This window comes from Ursus arctos, unplaced genomic scaffold (assembly GCF_023065955.2).
Source record: "Ursus arctos isolate Adak ecotype North America unplaced genomic scaffold, UrsArc2.0 scaffold_10, whole genome shotgun sequence".
Classification (NCBI taxonomy): Eukaryota; Metazoa; Chordata; class Mammalia; order Carnivora; family Ursidae; genus Ursus; species Ursus arctos.
Window position 1 is genome coordinate 61,300,800 of NW_026622764.1, and position 19,563 is coordinate 61,320,362.

Below are 19,563 nucleotides of genomic sequence, written 5' to 3' on the forward strand. Positions count from 1 at the left end.
GATTCCTCAGTGCTAAATATTGTAAAGAACTAGACTGGCCTCAGAAATAAGAGTTATGAAACAGTTAATTTTTTTTCCCTGCAGCTTTGCAGTTTGTGGATATTTTATTGCTTGAATATGCATAGCCTAGCCAACCACTCTTTTTCATCAAATATGTTATTAAACTACTTTTTGGACAAGTATCAGCAGATGTCATCTTTGATGTAGCCGTATTTGGCTTCGTACAGGTTATGGGGCTGTTGCGTAGTACGGATCAGCTTGCCACTGTCACACAACAAAGTGCACCTGGTGACTACGAAGCTTTTAGGCTGGCGTTGCTTCTCCCCACCCCAGGGGGCATCCCGGACCATCCCTGCTCTCCTTCTAGTGCGCCATCTTCATCCAAGGCTGGTCCTTTGTCTCTCTCACCCTTCCTGTCCCTGCCTATGCTCTCCATGACTCTCTTTCTTTTGATGTTTTGTCAGTTTATTTCACTTTCCTCAAGGTCTGGGGACGACGTCTGGACTTTATTTCAATATATGGCCAGCCAACCAGAATCTGTTTTTCTTCTGGGCCTACCAAACACATGATGACTTTCCTAGTTATGGCACCCGTTTTCACGCAAGCCATGATCAGAAATATCTCCATCTACTTCTGCTTTTAAGGATACCCTGACGAGTACAGGATCCATATTGAGGAGAAGGATAATACGTCTTAGAAACAGGACTCCTTCCTTTGGATCCCAAACTTCTACGGGCCCTAACATCTCCCTCCTCACCCCAGGGAGGTCAAGAGGCCCTTTCTCCCTCCCCTTGGAGGGGTTGTCCCTTCCTGGTTTCTTTAGGATCTGTCATTTTGCCTCCTGAAGTATTTGCAAAACACTTCTCAGCATCTTCATTTGGCAATTCAGTTCAACTGAGGATTTTAGCTTTCTGCCCCTTAGGCTCTGGGCTGGAAACCTATCCTTACCCTATTCTAGCTCAGGCTCAGAGATCCTGCCTGGGGCCAGGTAACTAATTTTATAGGGGTATGATTCAGGTAACTTTTCTCTTTAATTTCTCTGGATCATTCTGGTCTGAATTTATAAATCTAGGTTTTTGTGGGTCAGTATCTACCCAGAATTAGAGACACAATTAGAATCTACTGAAGCATGCATAAGCCCTATAACATTAAGCAATGTGGCTTGCACAGGCTAAGAATTTAGCAAAATTTTGTCCAATTGAATCGACTACACTTAGTGTCAATCTCTATAGATAAACTTTCATCTCAATTATAGTTGATGATCAGCTGTTTGATTTTCTTTAGAGCTAAACTGTCAAGCATCAATGAGATAATAGTAAATACAGATTAATAATACAGAAAATACATCCAAGAAAAGTTATAATGCTGTTTGTACATGCCAGGTATCCTTAAGTAACAGGGAAATCTACCACTAAGACTAGCTGTGGGCCAAATGATGTAATAGGCTAGAAAGAAAATTAGCATCATTACACTTGCCCTTTTAATGACCTTTATTATTATTCCTTTCCTTTACTTCCTGGGTATTCAGTAAGCTGCTGATAAATCTTCTCTTGAAGACCTCCTAGAAATTCTTGATGCCTTTTGCATAGGAACCTCAAAGAAACTAATTCTAAGGATGCAATCTCAGGTATTATGGCAGGCAGGGGGTTAGAAATTTTTGCCTAGGAGGACCTATCCGTGTCCTTCAATTTTTACCAACGTGTAGACAAACCTGGACCTGACTCAACACTTAACTTACCTCCAAAAAGGATGATTTTGGCAGGCAGAATAATGGCTCTCCAAAGAATCTACAACCTAATCCCCAGAATCTGCGAATATGTTAGCTTGTGTGACTCAGGGAAATTAAGATTGCGTCTTAAATTAAGGGTACGCATGAGCTAACTGTGAGATGGGGAGATTGTCCTGGAATATCCGGATGAGCCCAATATCACCACAAAGATCCCTCTGAAGTGGAAGAGGGAGGCAGAAGGTCATCATTTGAGAGATTTTTGAAGATGCTACACTCCTAGCTTTGAAGATGGAAGAAGGGACCATTAGCCAAGGAGTGTAGGCAGCGTCTAAGAACTGGAAAAGGCAAGAAAACAAACACTGTCCTCTAGATCTTCCAGAGGAACATAACCCTGCCTACACTTTGATTTTAGCCTGGTCAGACCCATTTTAGGATTCGGACTTCCAAATTCTCAGATAGTAAATTTGTGTTGGTTTAAGTCACTAAGTTTGTGGCCATTTGTTACAGCAACAATAGGAAATTAATATAGTAACTTTGAGAATTTACATCAATTCTTCGAGTTTTGTTTTCTTCCTAAGTACATGGAGATAACAGAAATCGCGGATTGTTCTTATAATAAGTCAATGAGTTGACTTGGGTCAATTTCTTGTCACATAGAAAGTATTCAATACATACTCTTCCCTCCCTCCCTCTTCTTCATTCTACCGGCTCACTACCAAACTGCCACCATAAATCTTGCAATGACGGCTCCGTTGAGGGTATGTAATTAACAGGCAATTGTCTAATAGGTTTTAAGAAATTATCTCTTAAATGTATTAGTGTGATTTTTTATACTGAAGGAAAGGGAGAGAAACTGGTAGAACAAGAGCCATTACCAAATATTAAGGCAACTCTGTTTATGTACGGCTTATCACTGGAGGATGGAAAATGACTTCTGAGCTAGTAGATGCTCTGAATAAGCATGCCAGGAATTCAAAGTTCAAAAGATCATTACAACCCATACTTTCTTTCCATTAACACTAAAAGGGAAAAGGAATGCCAAAGGGGGTATTGGGCTCATCAACTCTTCAAAGCAACAAGAATGCAGCTTGATTCCACCTGTTAGCAGTAGAAGAGAGAATGTAGATGGATCCCAAAATATCTTTTCACCCTGGAACAGGGGTGCCATAATTAGTCATGTTAATTGCATTAAAGACATTTAATAACTCATCTCCTAAAAATGTAGACTTTCAAAAAGGTCTGCAATTATTCAGATAAATTATGGAATATAATTATACACTGGGATACAAAGCCATCATTAAAAACCATTGGAGATCTATATTTATTGTTCTAGAAATACGTGCAAAACATGATATGAAATGTGAAAGCCAATATTCAGACTAGTATATGTTGAATGATCCTTTTCTTTTTTCTTATTTTCCTTTTTTTTTTTTTTTTTGGTAAAACACGTGATATGGAAAGATACACAGCTAAATGCTCATCGTGATTTTCCCTGGTTAGTGAGATTATGATGATTTGTTATTTTTAGCTCTATATTGTGAATTCTCCTATAATGAATATGAATACTTGCGCAAAAAAAAACAAAAAAAAAACCCTGAAGTAAATCCTATTGATGAAAACTCACTGTAATAGTCTTGCAGGTTGTAAAATAGAAATGTTTTTTAAGGAAAATCTCAACTTTCTATACGTTCATCAAGATAAGGATTTAGCGATCTTCATCTGAAAGATCATTTTCTCATGTGAAGCTTAAATCCCAGGAATTTAGAACGAATATCTAATTCTGTCTCACCCTATCTAATAATCAGTTTTAACAACCTTGACAATGGCCATTCAGCCGACTTGAATACTTCTATTGACAGGAAGATCATTATGACACAACAGCTCAGGGTAATTGCAGGCAGCACACCATAGCTAGTCTAGCTAATCATATCTTTCTCTTCCTTCCACACTTTGGTGGTGGTTCCAAACTTAAGGAATTTAAAGTCACTTACAACAACAGTTCTCTTTACCTGGATGCACACCGCTGGGAACGAATGAAAAGAGAATCTCATTGAAGCTTGTGTGCCTACGTGTGTGTGTGCGTGTGTTTTCACGTGCGTGCATGCAGGCATGTGTTGGGAGGACAAGAGCGAGCGGATGTGATTCCTGAGCCAACGGGGTGGGAATAGGTGTGAGGAAAGGGAAGGAGAAGTAAGATACAAAAGAAGACTTATAATGAAAATATGCTGTGTTGATATTTTGGAACCCCAAAGATGTTTCCTAATAGCTTTACCATATAGGAGTAGCTGGATGCAAACTGATAAGAATTTTGCTTATGTATATATTTTTCTAAGTACATTTTTTAAAAATCTGAATATGGTTGACACACAATGTTACATTAGTTTCAGGTGCGCGACACAGTGATTTGATAAGTCTATGTGTCATGCTATGCTCCCCATATAGGAATATGGGGATATAGGTAAACAGGAGAAGATACAGAAGGAGGGGTTGGTTGGTTGAGGCCACAGAGGAGCTGACTGTAATTCCATAACCTCCAGCACAATCTAGTCAGTAGGTAAAGGAAGAACACTGAAGGTTTTGAGCAGGTGAGTGACAAAAAAATGATGCCAAGGAAAGATAAATCAATAATAAATAGTAACCATCACGGATTCATTCCATCTATGCCCACCTTCCTCGCATCACGTGGCCCTGTACCACTGCCGAGACACCGCTCCGTCAAAATTTCGTCCTCATTTTTACAGATGGGAAAACAGAAGCTTAAGGGGCTTGAAGCTGGAACAAAGGCAAGCCTCCCGGACTTGCCTGCTGTCCCTCTGGTAACAGGTGGCAAAGCTGAGAGCTGGACCGAAGTTTTCCGAGTCCAAATCCCATTCGATTATAAAGGCAGGGCCTTCTGCTGTGAAGCATTTCTTTCAGGAGGAACTTGCAGGTGGGGAGACTGAAGAGGGCCGATGGGTTAGAAAAGACTGGAATGACTCAGCAACTCCTGGTACTCGGGTGACGCCCACTGAAGGCACAGAAAGGGTCCAAGAAGAGTGTGCAAATGAAAAACAGCAGGTTGTGAGGCCTGGTTAGGTGGACGATGGGGGAGAAAGGCTGAGAGAGGTTCAGATGTTGAGAGGAATGGGGACGACAAGAGAACAGCATCTGATAAAGCGCCCAACTACTGTAAGAATTCAGTGCCGAATTCAGTTACCATCTAGAAGTAATCCAGAATATAATAAAATATTTCCAGCCTTCTTATATTATTGTTTAAGAGGCCAATGTTGGAGTTAGTTGCAGGAAAATGTTACTAACTTAATAAAGAATAAAACTGGTTCCCAAACAGGAATATACTAGGATCTCACTGGAGATGTGTGTGTGTGTGTGTGTGTGTGTGTGTGTGTGTAACTGCCTGCCTCAAGTAATTGAGGGGATAGAAACAGAAATGTACACAAAATGCTTTCTGAATTCTAATGAATAAAGCTATTACATGATCATTAAAATACTAAAAGGGGGTCTATATAGTATATTATCCTTGGGGATGAAATAGGAATATGGCAGAAACTATATTAAACTACCCTTGTCGATTCAAAGGGGTTTTAATCGTGAATTCGGTTTTATCTATTACATACAAAAACAAAACAAAACAAAAACTTGGGCCAAGAACCACAATCACCAGGGATTAAGCAACCACCTAACAAGTCAGAATCATGTTTTTCTAGAACATTGCAGAAGAGCCCTTAACCACAGCCAGTGTATACACCCTGTCTGCCCTTCTGCTTCTGATTCCTAAATTCAATTGCAGAAACTCACAAGGTAAGCCACTGTATTACAACTGTTTGTGGTTACTGTCGATCACTTGTGAATAGTAATAAAGTGTCGAATGCTCTTTTTAATCCATGTTTTGTAATTACATGGATTCAGTTCACTTCGGTTTTTTATAGAAAAAACTGCTTTAAAAACTCTAACGTGATTTTTAACTTTCTAGTAAGTGGTAAGACTTTTTAAAACTATCTGCACATGAATATAATAAACTGGTGACTTGATCAACAACTTTGGGAATTTTCTTTTCTTTTCTTTTCTTCTTCTTTTTTTTTTTTAGAGAGAGAGAGAAAAGGGGTCAAGGACAGAGGAAGAGAGAGAGAGAGAATCTTAGGCAGGCTCCATGCCCAGTTCATAGCCTAAAGCAGGGCTTGATCTCACAACCTTGAGATCATGACCCGAACCGAAATCGAGAGTTGGAAGCTTAATGGACGAAGTCATCCAGGCGCCCCAGGAATTTTCTATTTTAAAGACAATCCTTTCTCTGAAATCTCAAAATCAAATGCTATATGGTAGATATAATTCTGGAGACTATAACGGGTGGGCTTCCCCACATTCACTACACACATCTGTACAGTGAAGTTAGTCAAGCAGGTGAAAATAGAGACTCAAAGATGGACATCTTGAAAAAATGACTTATTTCTGACATTTTTCACTTTATCATATCATTTAGCAACACATTTATTTAGAAAAATCCCCAATATAAAATGCTTTGATAATACATTTCAACTCTTAGAGTATTACTTTTCTCCCAAATTAAATGAAATAGATATCGAGTGTCATTTAATTGACTGAGTCCCTTTTTCATGAATGTTGACTTTTACCACCTACAGACTTGAGGTGGCTTGGACATGGGAATGGGCAGGGAAAGGGCTGGTGTTTGTCTCAGTTTGTCAAAGTCATATAGCAGAAAGGGGAATGAAGTGAAGTGTCTATTAAGACAGGGTATAAACTCATTCCATTCTCAATAGTGTCTTAACATAAATCATAAGATTCAGATTAACATAAATCATTAGATTCCTCTCCTCATTTCTTAAATAATTCCATACACAACTTGAAGAGAAAGTAGAAACCAGTGATTTAATGTTCAACATTTCTTCGTGGCTTCACTCTGCAAATATTTATTGGCCTCCTACTAAGTACCATGTGGAGACTAAGCACTGGACGAGGAAACACAGAAATGAAGCAGCTCCTGCAGTGGAGAAGCTTTACGAACACAAATGTATATAAAGGGCTGCAGCACAAAGTGGTACGTTCTGAAAGGGTGTATCAACCGCTAAGATGGAGAACGCCATCTGTACTGATTAATAGATGGACAGAAAGGTTTAAAACTTTGCAGGATCAAGATTTAAGCCCCCAAAGCCTCAAAGGGCTCCTATGGCTAACCAACGTATTATACTGCCTCTCACTGGTCCTAAAATATTAAGTTCCTTGCACTCTAGCGAATAATTTTTATAACTTGGTCTATAAATAGTGATATTGAATACATAAGAGTCTCCTATATTTTGTAAGTCTTAGAAATAATTTGGATGTCATTGATTAATTCAAGAAAATCTGGGAGTAGATTTAATACCATGAACAGTATCATTGATGTTAAGAGCAATTTTCTACCGATTGGCGTTACCAGCCCCTTGGCAACAACCAGTTTAAGGGCCAAGTCATTGGAAAAGTTTGATCCCATGTCAAATCATGGCCCAGGGAGGCTATCTTTTAGCTTGTGAAAGCTGCTTTAAGTAAAAGACGAGCTCAAAATAACATACACTTAAATTACTAGTGATTTGGTGAGTAATCTGTACTATAACCATACAGTTGTAAACACTTGTATACATATATAATATTTTACATTGCATGGTGTATTAACAATCTTATACAGTGTATTATTTGTGCTGCCACTTCCAGCACTTGGTAAGTAATTTTATATATAGTGTATATGTCTACACATACACATTGGTATGTATGTGTACATATAGTGTATATGTATTTATGTGTATATATATCATTTGGTATGATTTAAATTTCTATATAGATCAATATGTAGGTCTACACAGAAACATTTTGAACATCATCCCTGAACACAAATATGAGTAGTTATGGGAACACAGAGGAGGTGATGTCTGGCCCTAAGGACAGGAGTAGAAGTAGTCAGGGAGAAACTGCTATCCAGACTGAGTCTCTTGCGGAGGCAGGAGGAAGGATACTCAGGAACAGAGAGAAAGGAAAGGCAGGCACAGCATGAATGGGAATCCCGAGCAGACGGCATGGCTGCATAGATCGGTTGTGGGCAATGCGAACGTCAAGAAGGGTCTGAATTTTATCTGGTGTTTAACAAGACACGATTTGTGAGTTGGAAAATGAAGATGGCATCAGATTTGCATGTTAGAAAGTCAACTGTGGCAGCAGAGGGAAGACACGTTGTTTTTTTTTTAATAAACAATTTAAAAATCACATTTGTATTTCTAGGTAACTATGGAAACGATATATCTGGATCAGAGGGGAAAGTTGCAAGAGACAAGGAAATCCATTAGGAAAATCGCATTAGGAAAAATTTATTCATTCACTCGATAAATAGTTCTATGTGTGCCAGTCACCGAGGATACATCAATGAAAAGCAAGGGTAAGAATCCTGGCTCTCATAAACATGGTATTGTATTATATCGGGGGAAACCGCTAATGTTTATACAGCACTGACTCTGTGACAGTCCTTATTTTTAAGCAGTTTACACGGTCAGTCTTTTAAGATAAGCCTCAACGTGGTTCTAATGGGATCAACAGGAATGGAGTTAATGAAGGACTCTGATTCAACAGGAATTCAGGAAGTCGATAAAATTAACTGGAGTTAGTAACCGAATGGACATGAATGGTGAAACAAAATGACTCTTGAGCTTTAGGTAGCAAGGGTCGTTTTTTCTTAATGGTTAAACGCAATTTCTGAAATGGTTATATGTACCCTACCTTACTTAATTTTATAGCAAGGATGCAGTACCCTTTATTTGGGGCTATTTCTACATAACATAAAGTAAGGGGAGAATTATGAGAACACAGAATGGTTCTTTTCTGTCTCCTGCATTTCTGAAGTCTACTGACCAGTCTTACCACTTTATTTTCCATTTCTGAAGTGGCTCTCTTGAGCTAAGCTTGAGAACACTGTCTTCTGTGTTCTCAACTCAGGCCTCTAACAGTCATATAAGTGGAGTTAAACGTAGCTGGTGGGGGCATTACCAAGATGAAATAATTAAGCCTTTCTGAACTGAGCTAACTAGCAGGAAAAAAAAACAGGAGAGTAGGTATTCTGCTGTCTCAGTGGGAAGAATGTGGTCAGAGCTCTCTTGAAACCAAACGAAAGAGAATTGTGTCTTGGCTTCCCTCATCAAAAGCTACTACTGAGGGTGCTATTTTCCCAGCTTAGTGCAAAATTAACATGAAAAATAAAAACTGGTTCTAAATTGAAAACCAAACATAGCTGTCTAATTATTTTCCCTTCATCTTTTTCTTTTAATTTCTTGGTACCCATGATATTGATAACTCTTTGCAAAAAGTATATCTTATGTTAAAAGTTTCCTAGCCAGAACTGAATAATTCATTCTGGAATCATCTATCATAACAGCACTGTAAGAATTCTAAATGTAAACATCTGAAGCTACATCGTTTCCTTAACATGGCATTTATTCCTTCAGTGAAAAATGACTTATATACGGCTACTAGGCAATTGGCTTTTGCTTCTTAGGGGCAGAACCAGATTCATAAATTAATAATTTCATAAGTTTACACTAACTGTCCTAAAACAGAATATTAAAGAAAATTATTTGTTTGTCCTTTACACAAACATTTTTGCTCTTAGGAAATGTACATTAAGATATCAATCTACATTTGTGACACAAGAACAAAGACACTTGTATTTACTTGTGTGTGTGGTTCACTCTTTTACCACTTTTCATGAAGTTAAGCCTCACTAAATTTTATTTCTTCCTCATTTGCAATCAGGATTACATATGACATTTGTCCTCACTGGATAATTACAGAAAGACACACATGGCTCTAATACTTATTTTTATCAGTGTCTTCAGCGAGTTGTGGCTCAATGTATTAGATTTGCAGCTGAAACTATCATTGGAGCCTCACATTTGCTAAACCCAGATGTTTCGGAGTCCTAGTTTTTTTCATCAAAGCTGGTTACTATATTTAACCTTCAAGCCTATAAAATTTACACTTCTAGTTATTAAAATGAAATAAAACATATAAACTGAGCTCAAGACAGTATTTTGCATTTCCATTATTTGACCACAGGGAACATTCTTTATTGTTAGCTTAGTGAAAATTTTTGTTTAGCTCCTTGTTAATGGCAAAATGACTTTGGAAACATTCTTGGCCTTTCAACTCAGCATTACGGAAACCTTCCGCGTTTCTCCATTTGCATCCCTGTCTTACCCCATCTCTCCACCAAAAACAAATAGACAGTCAAGCTTTCCAAACAGCTGCTATGGGAAAGGCAAGAGAGAGAAAGAAGAAAGAAAAGGAGAGAAGGGGAAGGGGGCGGGGATAAGCAAGAAATGAAAGAAAAATTGGAAGAAAAGCCCTGGAAACCATCCGAGAGGTAACCTCAAAAGCACATTAGTTACCTGCACAGTCATTACTCGGAGGCAGGAAGTGTGCTGCATGAATGATCCCATTTCCATGAATCATCTTACTTAACCTTCAAAAAGAACCTTACTAGCTAAAGGACTACTATTGCCCCACTTGGCAAATGAAACCGAGGCCAAGAAAGACTCCGTTACTTAGCTCAGGGTCACGGTGCCTTTTCCTGCAAAGGGCAGAGGCAATATTTGTTCCAGTTCTAACTCCAAAGGCTGCGCTCCTAATCCCTCCGATGGGCGGGAAGATAAGCAGGGTCAATAGGCTGGCCTTCCTGTATACGCATTCCAAAGTAAGGCATCTCATAATTAATATGTTCGAAATGGCCTCTTCATTTCCTCCCCGAAACCTTTTCTATGCCCCCCTCCCCACCAAGTCTTTACCATCTCAAAGAATAGCACCACCACTCTCCTCTGGCCAAGAAACCCAGAATCATGCTGATGTCCCCCTTGCCCCCGTAATCCAATCTGTCAATAAGTCCTACAGATTGAGATCCAAAATTACACCAAGCCTGTCCTCTTCTTTCCGTAGCACATCTGTCTGACTGCACCAGCCTCATACTGGTCTCTCTGTTTTCCCCTTTGTCACTTCCCCTGAATCCTCTACGGCTGCAAGAGGCATCTTCGCAAAACGTAAATTAGACTATGTCACTCGTTTGCTTTAATATGATTAGGGGGAGGGAGTTTCCTTCGCCTTAGAACAAAACCTGAATCACTGTGCTGGGTTACGAGGCTCTGCACCATCGGGCTGCAGTCCAGCTCTCCAGCATCGCTTCGGGTGGCCCTCTGCTTTGTTATCTGAGTTCCAGGCAGTTTGATGCTCTTCGGGTCACTTGACCACACAGAGCTCAGTGCCTTTGCACGTGCTTTCTCCCCAGCTTGGCACATTTCTCCCTCCCTTCTTCCTGTGGCGGCTTCATCTCATCCTGAGTCGAAGCTCGAATATCACCCTTCAGAAGCCATGCCTGACAGCTGCATCTCTATCTCGGATTCAATGTAACCTCCCTCACACTTTAAACACTGTATAAATGTTTTGTCTGTCTACTATTTGATCATCAGAGCCTATCGGAACCTCAGGTCAAAAATCACAACTGTTATGGTCATCATTGTTTTTCCAGAATCCAGTAGAGGCCTAAAATATAGCGGGTGTTCCAAAAATGCTGGTTGTATAATTTCCATAAACAAATGAATAGAGAACCTCTTTATAGCGAATCAGTTTTGCCAGAGAAACTCTGACCCTTCTCTTACACTACATTCCGATTCTCTTTGGATTGGCATAGGTTCTAGCAAATAGAGAATCACACCAGGTACAACTATGTGCTAGATCATTGAACACCCCCTTCTATTTTGCCCAGCTATCCAGAGCAATCTTCAAGAGAAAGAGTGGGAATATTATTGAGTTATGTAATATACGCCACAAATAACTATTTGATTTGAGATTATGGTATTTTAATCACCTATGAAAGATCTGCTTAGTTTTAAAAAGGTGACTATCACTGCTTTTGAGAGTAAAAATAGAATCATGCTAAGCCTCTAGAAATGTGACTAGTAAGGATTCATATTCACCAAAGATTTAGCCATTTAAGAAAATCTTCCTCTAAATCAAAGCCAATAAAATGTAGATCCATAGGAAACATAACTTTGGGATGAACCTAAAGAATAGTAATGATAACATTTACATTATACTTTTCTATTTAAAAGGCGTATCTTCTGGGGCGCCTGGGTGGCACAGCGGTTAAGCGTCTGCCTTCGGCTCAGGGCGTGATCCCCGCGTTATGGGATAGAGCCCCACATCAGGCTCCTCTGCTGTGAGCCTGCTTCTTTTCCCACTTCCCCTGCTTGTGTTCCCTCTCTCGCTGTCTGTCTCTATCTCTGTCGAATAAATAAATAAAATCTTAAAAAAAAAAAAAAGGCGTATCTTCTGTCATGGACACAGAACAGTACCTCACAGTCATGCTGCTAACGGCAGGGCTGTGCTATGCAAACACCTTGATGATGGGAACCATTCTAAACTGCTCGTTGAAAAGAGAAAGGCTTACAAACGGTTAGCCAGCCATAGTAGCCAACAGCCTTTCCCAGGACCTGTATTCTCTTATGCTCTCTCTCGCAGATTAGAAATATTTGTCTCAGTGCCTGACATGACTTCACCATCTTATTATAACTCCCTAAGGCACTGGTATCTTTCCTTGGGTTCTCATGTCACTAGCAATTAATTTTATTGCCAAGAATGCTTGCTTTTTTCTCTAAGCTGAATATGTCTGTATAATCTTGTCATGCTTGTCCTCAAACCTCGTTTTCCGACTTACTGCACTTGTTTCTATTTTTCCAGGCTTTGCTCTACATTCTAGCTAATTGTCAATAATGACTTTGCTAAAACTCGAGTTACTGCTCACTTTCAAACAAAAATCTGTGCTCCTTCTAACCAGAACGAAGAGCTTCGCGTTTCCCGGCATCTCAGTGGTCAGTCATCAAATAGGGAATAAAAATCTAAAAGCCTTGTCCTTAACTGACATTTCATATAAAGAACTAACTCGGCAGCTTCTGCTATTATGTCAAGATCCTATTTATATCTTTCAATAGCATATGAATTAAGGATCTTGGCGAATGAAAAACTGGGCACCAAAAGACATAATCAAAGACAGAGGCAACCAATGTCTGGCTTTGGACCAGATACATTACAACGGCCAACACAGATATCATATCTGACGCCTCAGTTTTAGTGCCAAACCAGGAGACGGCACTCTCTCCGAGTGCACGCCCAAGTCACATGGGAGGTCAAACAAGGAAGCAGCAAACCAATTTTCACAATGGAGACAAAAGTAGGGCTCCTCTTACTCAGTGATTCAAGCCAGATGGATGACCACATCTCCTAACTCTTTCTTATGCCCATCAAAAAAAAGGTCTTAGATCTGATGCTGAGGGCTTAAAAAACTTAAACATACAAACAAGAAACGAATACAAATTTATAGAATGACATTTAAACGGGGACTGAGGATACTTTACGCTAGTAAGAGCTTTCTACTTCTCTACTTGGCATTACGTCTCTTATCACATGAGGCACAAAATTGGGGCCACTAAAAATACTTAAGGTAGTGGTGCTGACCTTACACTGACTGATAGAAAATATCTATTACCCATTAAATTTTAAAGATGGACAATTGTTGATATAATATACTGATGACTTTTTTTTTTTTTTTTCTGAATAGAATTCTTTAAGAGTAACGTGAGCTCCGTACTGGTGGTTATCGGGAATCTGAGAATCCCGTCGGTCTTCAGTGTATTTCCCTGAAAGTGTCAAGGGAATTTTCACAGCAGTTGGTTTCACGGTTTAAAAATGTGAAAGTGCCACAGGGATTTAAATTAATGCTAGGATAAGAGAATGTTCTAAAGGACTAACAAGGTCCACTGGCAATTGTTTAGAGGAGCTTTTCTTAGAATATGAGGTAATTGATCCTTATATAAAAATGGAGCGTCTTTTTCCCATTTATCTATTCATTCATTTTAATATTTGTTAAATATTTACCCTGTTTTCAACCCCTTAGAATCTTAATTCTAAGGTTAACGACACCTTTTTTGACTTGAAGGAATTCCTTCTCTACTAATGGAGGTCTTCACATCAGCAAATAATCAGAATACAACATTCTAGTAGGTAAGGGTAGGGATGGACGCACAAAGAAGGGTGTGGCTAACTTTGTCATCACCATGTTGGGAGCCCCTCTGGAGAGGAAATGCCCTGGAGTCAGGTGTCAAAGAGTGATGAAGTCCATCAGGGTGGGACACACCAGTGGTGTGACAACAGTTTTTCCATCACAAGGAAGAGCTACGAAAGTTCTTTGGAAAGAAGGCTAAAAAGGGCCAGAAGCACTCTCACGTTGGAATACTTTATAGGAGAATTACAGGACATTGATGACTGAGATGAAATCAGAGAATATGTTCGATTAGGAGCAGGATAAAAGAATACACGCTTTTGTCTTCTGCTAAGATTCTGGACCCCTAGATCTGGAATTGGACTTAAAGAGGCAATTATCAAAGGGGGATGTCTTTTCCACGTCTATAGTATTATTACATTGAGTTCCCCTCAGGAAGATAGAAAGCGTGAAACCGAAAGAAATGGAAGATGCTTTCGCTGAATCCACAGGGGATCGCTACATGGCTTCTTAGATGAAGCCCCGGACAACGAGAGCATATTTCCCAATTTCAGAGTTTGACCCTGTAAATCGTAACTTACAAATTGTAACTATATAGTAGATCGCTGGCCCCAGAGTACCTAGATGGATGGCCTTCCGATATACTATTTTCATGTTCTTTACTATTATTCCAAAAACTATTATTTCATTATGAAATGATCATTTTAAGAATTATACTATGATAGACTCTATAACTTAAAATTTTGAGGACTGCATAACATTTTAAGGACTGCTTTTATTAAAAAGCTTTTTCTATGTTTATTGGGCATTAAGAATAATTTCCAGATTGCTGCTTGAGTACGTGGTGACATGAATATGACTGTAAGTTTTCACTTCCGTTGAGCCCTGTCTTAAGCGGATTATTACATCCTGCATGACTCCAACTACACATTCATAGCTTTTCCCAGAGCCTTTGCTCACTTTATAACTTCGCACACATTATGGAAGTGTACCTGTTTCATCAGAACTCACGTATTAAGTGGTTTTTTTTGTTTACTTGTAATATAATTGATAAAACAAAAAAATGGTACTGTAAGGGTGATTTGACTTGATTTGTGTTTATCTGAACTTTAGAAAGACTAAATATTTTTCCAAATGTATTTTTTAAAAGAATTACAGTATGATATCAGAAAAGAATACTATAAATTTGAGTACGTGGTAGCCTTTAAAGAATTCTAAAATAAAAATTCACACTATATAAGAAACATAACTTTTTGCCTATGGACAGCTCCTACTCTGATTTCATTCTCACCATTAAATATTCTTAAAACCTTGGTCAGGAGAACCCAAGAACATCGAGTGAACTCCCCGCTTTCCCTATCCTGAATAAGTATGGAAGTTACTGCTTGCAGAAACAATCCTGGAATTCAAACTGGCCTCTGGTTGCCTGGTTATGAAACTTGAGGAAGGTCAATTACCTACTTCTGTGACTCAGTTTCCTCATCTGCCAAAAAGGAGCAGCAATTTTTTTGTTTGTTTTTACTAAGCTGACAGGAATGCTATGAAGGCAAAACTGCATAAGTAATCGTAAATCTTATATAAGGTTTAAGATCTAATAGAAAGAATCCTAAAATATAATCATCTCTCTCCAGGTGTGTGTGTGTGTGTGTGTGTGTGTGTGTGTGTGTATACATAGGCTCTCTCAACCAACACTTATTAGATCCAAACACAGTAGTACTCCCTGAGGTGAAATCCTGACATTATCTATTCTTTAAATAAAGTACTCTTTAGTCCTGCCATCTGGTAACAGCCCCACGCTAAAAAGTGGTAACCCTGTCCTAAGCACCATCCCATTAGTGACGGGTGGTCCTAAATCAGAACAAGATTTCTGTGGCTAACTAGTTTCTTATGATAGTATCATTAAATCTGAAACAAGGGCTTTCAGCTCTCCACTTTCCTAAATCTCTTTTTGACTTCTGAAAGTAAAAGTTATATTTGACTTTTTAGGTTATTCAAGGATTATGCTTGCTCCAGTACTTTCCTTAGTCACTGTCCTAAAAACACTCTCTTTTTTTTTTTTTTTTTTTTTAAGATTTCCTCTATCCATTTGACAGAGAGAGAGATAGAGAGAGAGCACAAGCAGGGGGAGAAGCAGGCTCTCCGCTGAGCAGGGAGCCTGATGCGGGACTCAATCCCAGCATCCTGGGATCATGACCTGAGCCAAAGGCAGACGCTTAACCGACTGAGCCACCCAGGCATCCCTCTAAAAGCATTCTTGAGGACTTGGAGAAGGTGAATTTAACAGATTGGAAAGAGAATTGCAGCAGATAGTTCTTAATTTTAGGCCACGGTGTTGTAACTGGCTTCCCAGATGTGAAATACGGGACACATTTCATGGAGCTGGTTTATGGATATGCTTACTATCTTTGTATAAAAGAGATGATAATAAATCACTATGGCTGAATTCAGTAGCCAGACCCACTGGGCCAAGAAGTCTGTCATCACCTGCATGGGAAGAGTAAGTCACCCTTGACAGAGGTCTGTTACTTCCTGGACAGATGGATACATTCGGAGAAGTCACCTGGCTTTTCTGAGACCTGGATCCCTCCAACCAAAACCGTGAATACTGCTTGTTCATAGGATTCAAGTACCTTCCATAATCCCTAAGACATACGTATGTTTGAGAAGTATGTCTTCATAAACATGCATTCTATTACATAAAAATCACATGATTACACATAAAGATTTGAAAATGAAGGTTCAATTACAGTCTACAAAAATATTTTTTCTAGAATGTATTTTAAAAAAATTAAAAAAAATTATTTACTGTACTACCAAGATGTATATAACTGGATCAAAAATTAAAATTCTCAGTTTAATATTATTTTTATAGAAAAGAAGGATATCTTTTTTTTCTCTTACCACAAATATTGCCAATATTTTTTATTTCTGTTGGGCAAAATACCTCATACTTCCCAAAGACATAATTTCATTCAAGATACTCTTTAAATAGTATTGCATTTCTCACTCAAATGTTAGAGTATTTTACAAGACAGTACAAAAATCCTAAAAAAAAGTAAGTATCAGATTAAAACAGCTTTGAAATACATACATGAATTTTTATTCTTTAATCTTGCAAGTTTCTGTGTTTATTCTGCCAGAGGGAAGTTTTCTTATATCGGGTGAATTACGATAGGTTCTGTTCCATAGATAGTTTGCCAGAATCTTTTCCAAGCCCCATAGTAATGCCATGTCGGCGGCGAGAAGAAAGGTCAAGAACAACGACCCTGGAATGTTTCCCTCTCACGTGAGATGCCAGCTTTAAAAAAGTCCTGAAATGACTTATTTCCTATTTCCATAAGCACAACCCTTAGACACTCAGCCACGTTTTCAGCAAATCCAAAAATAAACACGGTTTCTTCAACTAGCCATTCCTCGCTATTTTAATATTTTGAAATACGATACGCATTGTGTTTTCTGAAGTTTAAGTACAAATCAAAATTTTAAAGTAAATGCTACCATTCCACCCAGCTAAGGAAGGGAATGTGCGGAATAACAGAGTGACGCTGTGTCAGATTGAAAATAACTGAGGGGGGAAAAGCAAAATATTAAAAAAGTAAAAGCTATAATATCTTAGAATTGTAACTACTTGATTTCAAACTTTTTTGGGTAATTTTAAAGAAAATCCTACTTTTGCTATTGAGGTATATTCAGTCTTTCTAAGTGACAAACCTGGTGCCTCGAGCCAATAATTTAGTCTATAAATTTTCATCTACTATGCGGATTTGAATTATTTCGGAGTTCCACTCTAAAGTTTACTGACAGTGGACTTTCCCATTTGAGCATCAAGATTCAATAAGCACATTACTTTTTTTAATAAATTGGCTTCCTTCTTAGAAATTGGTTTCATACTAAGATTCCTTTTATCAATACATAAAGTATTAACCCATGATTTGCTTACTATAAACACAAAGGCATCAAATTTATTAAGCCTCCGGCCTCTAGGGAAAATCAAATAGTTGAACCCAAAATAACACCCCTTTTTGCCCCCCGGCATGCACCCCACGGATGCTGTCTTTCAGAGCTGTGATCACGTTGTGTCCAGTGATATTTTAAACAAGTGCTATTTAATGCCTCACAAAATATGGAGGGTAAGTAAGCATGTCCTCTTTTTGAGATAGATGATGTAATAGCGTCCTTTTAAAAAAGCATCATAAGAAGACAGAGAACTGGATCTGAATCATTTCTTTCCTCCTTCCTTCATCTCTTACCCCCATACCTGCCCCCCCCACTTCCTGTGTCCTGGTCACACAACACATGTACTTCCTGAGGTTCTTTTGCTTCTCCTGAGAGCATGAGAGAACAGAGATATCTTTATGATGAATCTAGAAGTGGCCAGTTTTCCCCCCGGCCTACAGGATTGGGAAGAGAGATAAGCACAGTGAGCAGCAGTCAGAGCTTTGGGGGAGCAGTGACAGTGACATTGCTCGGGAGACTCAGAGCACAAGTCATAGCCTATTCTCTGCAGTATTCTTCAGATTTCACTGAGGAAAATTTTATTTTATTATATTTTAAAAGATTTTATTTATTTATTTATTTGACAGAGAGAAAGAGAGCGAGCACAAGCAGGGGGAGCTGCAGGCAGGGTAGAAGCAAGCTCCCCACTGAACAAGGAGCCTGATGCAGGACTCGATCCCAGGACCCTGGGATCATGACCTGAGCCGAAGGCAGCCACTTAACCGACTGAGCCACCGAGGCACCCCCACCGAGGAACATTTTAGCTAGACTAAGTCACAGATTCCCCCAAACTAAGAAAATCATTAGACGTACTGAGATTGGTAAGATAAAACACACATTTAGTTAGCACTGATTTCCTGGTGAATGCAATTATTCATCAGCATTAGTCCACACAGCACCCAAGTACAAATTAGCAAAAGGCACCCCCTTGGGGTAGACACACGTGGGGAGGCACATGGCTTGAGAGTGGAGCTGGGCTGGATTCCAACATCCTCTTGTCACCTCAAGCGGGCAGCATTATGCAGAACATATCCTGAACAACTGGACATGGGTATCCTATTTACGTAAGTCTTTCTTTTTAGCGCTTTACAAATCCGAAGACAAAAATAATATAACTGGAACATTTATCTATACTCATTGCAGAATAGTATTGTGTCAGATTGAGAATGTAAGATTATCTATTGGCAAATGACAGATTCATTCAGTATAAATTCAGGTGAGCATAAAAGGATACTTGATACAGATTCTTTGCAGTGAAGTCATCAAAGAACAACCAATAAAAGCCACTCTCCTTGTTTATACTAACAGGAGGGTGAATACTTACCACCGTCTTCAACTGTAAAATGGAACACATCACTTGTGGCATTGGCCCCGTCTTTTAAAACGTAGCATATTTTCATGTCATCAATGTCAGCTAGAAAATAATCCAAGAACAAGATGATTCATTACTAAGGCGAGACTGGTGACTCATTACTTATGGTAAATCCGATTGGCTCTTACTTCTCTGCAATCCTGTTTAGGTTTCCTAATTCCAAGGGAAGCAGCGCTATCTGATTTCTACTATCTCTAAGTCCCTGGATTTCAGCTGTCCCACGGAAATCTGATCCCTTACCCAGATAGAGTGCAAGAGTTAGGTTATAATAATAGCAAGGTGTTGCCCCTCCCAATGGTATTTGCATGTTCATGCACCAAAGAAGTGACTGTCTAAATACAGAATGTCAGACTTCACGACAGGTGGAAAGGGAGATATTTTGAGGCA

General features: G+C 39.0%; 1 protein-coding gene across 2 annotated transcripts in view; it reads right to left on the reverse strand.

The window, feature by feature from the left end:
* Positions 1-19,563, reverse strand: part of FREM2 (FRAS1 related extracellular matrix 2) — a 157,464-nt gene that overhangs the window by 127,405 nt on the left and 10,496 nt on the right. For both annotated transcript variants that reach the window (XM_026493172.4, XM_057308998.1), the window contains exon 2: positions 19,129-19,218. In XM_026493172.4, coding sequence (XP_026348957.2) covers positions 19,129-19,218 — 90 coding nt within the window. The remainder of the gene's footprint in view (positions 1-19,128; positions 19,219-19,563) is intronic.